The sequence below is a fragment of the Citrus sinensis genome, chromosome 6, assembly GCF_022201045.2.
Source record: "Citrus sinensis cultivar Valencia sweet orange chromosome 6, DVS_A1.0, whole genome shotgun sequence".
In the NCBI taxonomy this organism is placed as follows: Eukaryota; Viridiplantae; Streptophyta; class Magnoliopsida; order Sapindales; family Rutaceae; genus Citrus; species Citrus sinensis.
The window spans coordinates 107,215-113,262 of NC_068561.1; the positions used below are offsets into that span (position 1 = coordinate 107,215).

General features: G+C 32.7%; 1 protein-coding gene across 2 annotated transcripts; it reads left to right on the top strand.

Moving 5' to 3' along the window:
• The first annotated feature begins 1,693 nt into the window (after positions 1–1,693).
• On the top strand, positions 1,694–6,048 carry LOC102607342 (methyl-CpG-binding domain protein 4-like protein). 2 transcript variants are annotated; one of them, XM_015526297.3, is made up of 3 exons: positions 1,694–2,797; positions 5,294–5,556; positions 5,683–6,048. In XM_015526297.3, exons 1-3 carry the CDS (start codon positions 1,793–1,795, stop codon positions 5,798–5,800), a joined length of 1,386 nt encoding a protein of 461 aa, XP_015381783.1. In that variant the 5' UTR covers positions 1,694–1,792; the 3' UTR covers positions 5,801–6,048. The 2 variants fall into 2 exon arrangements, with proteins under 2 accessions (XP_015381783.1, XP_006494704.1); XM_006494641.4 differs by having other exon boundaries at positions 1,701–2,797; positions 5,360–5,556.

Sequence of the window (6,048 nt, forward strand, 5' to 3'; positions counted from 1 at the left end):
TAATTCTATGATTTGAATCTTTGAGCTTTACCTTTCACCTCAGCTTAGAAAATTTAACCACTCATATTTTAAAAAAAAAATAGTCATTTTAGTTGATAAACTTTGTGAAGTATAATACAAAATTAATAATAAAAGGAAATAAAAGAGATTTTCCCCTAAAATTCATTCTAGATTTACACCCAAAATGCTCACGCCTAAAATCTACCAAACAATTCTCTCTCTTTTTTTTCTTTTTCCTAAAATCTAGCACACCCTCAATTGCAAGTGCTCTTACTTGAGTGATCAAGTGTTGGTATTTACATAATATTTTGGTGAGTTTAAATCACAACCTTACAATGTGATACAATAATACAATCCAAGCGTCTTAAATTCAAATTATTGTGGATAGTTGGATTTTAAAAAAAAATCAATATCTAAAATTAAAGTCAAAGTCTAACCCTTCTTTTGCTCATTTGTCAAAGTAGTTGAACTACCAAATTTGATGTATTAAATCTTGTACAGCATAGTGCATTTGAGCTCCGACACATGGCACAATCTTAACCATTCGGCAATAATGCCATATCAAAGGGCTAACAAATCTCCAACAGCTTCTAAGTTTTTATAATCCAAATTTCACGTCTTTTTTTGGGTCTAAGTATCATGATTGTGGAATTACCTACAAAAAACTAAAAATTATGCTTTAAAATAAATAAAAATAAATAATTCATAAAATTGGTTAGAGATTCATAAATGTAATGAAATTATTAGTGTTATCAATACTGTGGTAAAAAATAATAATTTTAACCTTCATTAAATGTATATTTTCTAGTGTTAATCAAAATTTACATGAAAAAAAAATTGCATGAAACATGCAACAATTAAAGTAAAATATGCAAAGGTGGACATTAAACATGAGTACAACATAAATATGAAATAAAGTACAAGAAACGTATGACAGACGATGTTAAACATGCGATAAGAACTTCAAACATGAAACATGTGAGAAAAGAAACATTTGAGGGTATTTAAAATAATAAAGTTGAGACAAGTAACAATATATTTAAAAATTTTATTGTTAAATATGAGACATCGCATATAAAATAAGAAATAAATTTATATATTTTATTATATAAATTTTTTTCTCTTCATTTTTATAAGAATATATTTTTCTTTATTTTATATTCATTAATATTTTTTTACTATTAATATTATTTTTTGACAATTTTTAATTTAAAATTAAAAAAAACAACCAATTAACAAATCGATTACATCAAGTCTTTGGCTACCAATAACTCCACTCAACTAAATAAGAAGTTGGTGATCTTATATCCACTTGTCAAATTTTGTAAGCCCACCATAATCCGAAGAAATAATTACAGAAATTCAAAAAAAAAATTAAAAATAAAGTATCATATATAAGAGCTCATATTTTTCTAGCAATTTAATTATTTTATATTATTAGAGTAAAATAATTGGATAAAATATATTTTAAAATAATCCTAATGGTAAAAAATGCCTAAAGAAAAAATTACAATAATAATTTAATTAATTAATTATAAAAAAATTTCGTTGACTTTTACATTTAAAAAAATAAAAATTTGTTGTAATTATTTTCCCAAAATACATTGGATTTACAAAAATAAATGGCCAAACCCGAAAACCGACTGGGGCGTCTCGGATATAAATTTTCGGTCCCACCATCCTTCGTCCCTCTGTGTCTATTGCTTCTAGAATGTAGATACGTATATGTTATTATATTGGGAAATTTTCACTTAGTCCTCTCCATTGTTCTGTAAAAGGTTGGAAATTGGAAATGGAAGAGGCACAGACCGGAGAGAATCTACAGAGAAGGAAGAAGAAAAGTAAGAAGAAGAAGAAGAAAGTTGAAGAAGAAGGATTTGCAACAGTATCGGATTCGGAGGGTTTGGAAATCCATAAGAAGAAGAAGAAGAAGAAGAGAAAACATAGCTGTGTCTCTGCTGAAGAAATACAAGTCCGACGCTCTCCGTATTTTCAGAAGATACCCGAAGAAAAGCAGCAGCAGAAGAAGAAGAACAAGAAGAAACCCTTAATTTCTGTGCCGCCAGAGGTGGGTAAGAGCAATGAAATTCTGCTGGATAAAGACAAGGAAAAGGAACCCTTATTAATTTCTGTGAAACCAGAGGAAGAGGAAGATCAAAAGAAGAAGCCCAGAACCCAGTTGTTTGTAAAGATTGAAGAAGCGCTTTCCAGATACGCCTACAAGCATCATTGTGAGACTCTTAGGAGAAAGATTGGTTTCTGTCCCTTGAAAAAGCAACCGCTATGGTACAATGCTGAAAAAAAGGCTTCCCCATACTTTCAGAAACGAAATACAGAAAATGATGAAAGAAAGAATCATGATATTGCTACTAGTAATACAATGGCGCGGCCGCATCATGTACAAGTTCCTAAGGTTAAGGTTTCTCCTTACTTTCAGAGGCAAAAAGCAGGAAATGTCGAAAGAAAGAATCATGATACTAGTACAATGGCACAAGCTCGAAAGGTTTCCCCTTACTTTCAAAATCAAAACTCAACAACACCAGCAGCAGCAACTGTGCAAGTACATAATCAACAACAAGAAGAAAAAGAGAAAGATATTGCAGTGAAGAAGAAAAGGAGTAGAAGTGTTACTCTAACTGCGGCCCAGAAGCGAGATGAGGCTTACGAAAGAAAGCGTCCAGATAACACTTGGAATCCTCCGCGCTCCCCAATAGTGCTTCTCCAACATGAACATGTTCATGACCCTTGGAGGGTTATAGTTATTTGTATGCTTCTCAACAGAACTACTGGTTTGCAGGTACGTCATCTCATTGATATGCATTCATGTGAACATACTAATTGATATCTCATTGATATGCATTGATATGCATTCATGCATTCATGATATTACCAATGAAGTGATTGTTATGGCAACTCAATAGCAATGAAGTGATTGATATGGTAACTCAGCTTAATTAAATATGAGGCCTTTAGTTGTAATTGATTTTTGATGTATTTGAGATGAGATAATAAGTCTTGGCTTTCCATTGAAAAAGCTAGTACAGGGATTAAATATTTAATTAATTATGGCTCAGAAGTTGGATTTAAGCTATAAAAATGGACTATTTGACTGTGTCTGACAGAGCAAGTGGTTATCTAATACTCTGATTCAATCATCAATAATAAAGGAGCACCAACCATTTTCACATTATATCTTCAATTCTGAGATTATTTTTTATCTCATTCTTGAATTTTGGCTTTATGATTTCTTAAATTTCGGCATTTTGTGTCTTCTTTTCTTTGAACTATATTTACTTGGTAAGGTCCATATGGTTTCATGTGTTTAACATAATTTAGTCATTGTGAAAGGTTCTTAAGTATGGTATCCATGAACTTAGCAGTGTTTCAACGAATTCTGGATCAAATTTTTGAATTGCTTCACTTTCTGGAGAAGTGATTGAATAATTTTTATGATATGTTTTTTACTCATCTTCTCATGAGGCACTTTGGATATTTTCTGTTGTAGCAGTAACCATTAGTGTTGAGTAAATTTTCTGGTTAGTAGTGAATTTGCTGCATAATGTTATTCTTGTCGAGTCCTCTGGTACATTTTCCTCTCGTTTCTTTGAACTATAAATTGCAAGATGTAGTCAAGTTGCAGGTTTTTATTTCTTATCTTTGTCAGTTTTTTCATGCCCTCAAGTACAAGGTCACAACTCGATAGTGGTACAAAGCTACTCTAGACCTAGGTTGCGTGGCTGCAGTTATTGAATTCTCTGGTTATTAGTTTTGAGTTGCTGTTAATTCTTTACGATTCATGTCTTCTAGATAATTTGCATCTGATTTGCTTAAAATATATCTGGCAAAGGTGAAGTTAATGTGTCGCTTTGTACTCTTGTTAGTCAATATTTCAATGTCTTCTAGTACATTATCACAAATTTAAAGAGTGGTACATACAACTCTATATTAGATTGCATAGTTGTACTTCATTGTTACTGGTTGCATGATTTATTGGTTTATTACCCTGGAGAGTGTCACTTAATGTGTTTAGGACATAATATGTTATATAATGTCAATAGTCCTAAATAGCCAGTGTCACCCAATCCCCGTTATGAAGTGATTCCTTTTTCCATCTTCATAATGTTTAAGTATGTTATTCCATGAATCAAATTATGAGATTTTCTATTTCGAGCATTGATTGGCTTTATGGTTTGGTCAATTTATTCATATTGCAATTTTTTTTTTTTTGGGGCACAACAGCTTCACATTCCAGTCATTAGAAGGCAGGAGTCATTGTGTAATGGAACCCACCTCATAGTGAATAGATAAAGGACACCCATTTTTGTCTTTAGGTTTGTTGGTCATTTGATAGTTTATTCAAGAGTTTATTGCTTTCCAAATCTGACCTGATTTGTTTGTTACTCCTCAGTTGCCTTAGAGGATTATTTTTATTTCAAATGTCAAGGAGCACTTATTGTTCCCATGCCACATGACTATGATATTTACATGAATTAATTGAAAAAATTTTCAAATATTACTCAGTTTTATTTTACAGCTATTCATTTTCAGAACATTGATTTTAAAGAATGTTACCAGAGACAGTCTTGGATATGTAAAATGCCAATTAATTTCAAAACCACGATCTAGGAAACAATGAACAGATGCACCCTTATGTCTGTACTTACCAGAGACATTTTTTTGGATATGTAAAATGCCAATCAATTTTGAAACCATGATTTAGGAAACAATAAACAGATGCACCATTATGTTTGTACTTACTGAGTTTTACATAAAACTCACTTACTGAGCAACTGAATGAACACTTTTCTGGTTACTCTTTTTTTCTGTTTTGAGGGGGGGAGAGGAATGTGTGATGCTGCAAAAAGCTCATGGAAGAATAAGGGTCTTCTTTTATGTATTTGTTTATTTCCTTTTCCTTCTTGGTTTTTCCCAATCAACTGGTCATGATTGAATTCTGGTTTGAGCAAAAGCATAAAATTTCCTATTCCTTATAAATATGCTGTGGATGAGGTGGCTCTGTTAAGAGACAAGGGAGTGTGATCACTCTCCCACATCAACTGTTTAGGCATGCTGTCGTGCTACTTCTTACAATGTTAGTTTTCGTATGGAATGCGAGTTAAAATGTATGGGGAATGCATATATTGTTGGACTGGTCCATTGATGATACGTAGGTTCTCAGACATACAAATTTTATGCTTTCTACAAAACCGTTGCTGCACGTAAAGTTATTTTTACTTTTCCTGTTTAGTTTTGGTGTTTCAAATAATTATATGCTACTTTATCAAACCAAAAGGAGGAGTTTTTATTTATGGCACAAATATATTCAATACGCCTAAAGGAGATTGCCATCTTATTGAAGGCGGGAAGAGTCATATCTGACCTCTTCACACTGTGCCCTGATGCGAAGACTGCTACTGAGGTTGATGCAGAGGAGATAGAAAAGATTATAAGCACTCTAGGTTTACAAAAGAAAAGGGCACCGATGATAAAACGCTTCTCACAGGAGTATTTGGGGGAGAGCTGGACACATGTAACTCAACTTCATGGCGTTGGGAAGTAAGTTGACTCTTTTTTTTTTTTTCGGTGTCTGTCAACATTTATAGATCCCGTGGTTATATTCCACTAACTAAAGTTGACACTCATGGGAACTGATGATTTTCTTTTAACTTTAAATTTGGCCAGATATGCAGCTGATGCATACGCAATATTTTGTACGGGGAAGTGGGATCGGGTGAGGCCTACTGATCACATGCTTAATTACTATTGGGAATTTCTTGTTAGTACTAAAGGGAACTTGTGATGGTGGTTTCTTTTTGTGAATTTTGATTAACTTAAGGGAAACGGATAATAGAGGAAAAACGGTCTCTTTGGGCGGGATGTTTCCTTCAGAAATTGATTATAAGTGGGTTGGATGTTGGATTACAAGTTTTAAGCTATAATGATCGATGTAAGTACAAAGCAGGCTAGCTAGATTTCTTTAGATCATTTTGAGCTGTTCAAGTGAAAAACTCCAGAGCTTATTATGAGAAATAGAGATTTTGTTATCAA

Coding starts and splice junctions, on each gene's coding strand:
- LOC102607342 (XM_015526297.3), top strand. CDS start 1,793: ATGGAAGAGGCACAGACCGGAGAGAATCTACAGAGAAGGAAGAAGAAA. Junction 2,798..5,293: donor ACAGAACTACTGGTTTGCAG/GTACGTCATCTC, acceptor TCAAACCAAAAG/GAGGAGTTTTTATTTATGGC. Junction 5,557..5,682: donor CAACTTCATGGCGTTGGGAA/GTAAGTTGACTC, acceptor AAATTTGGCCAG/ATATGCAGCTGATGCATACG.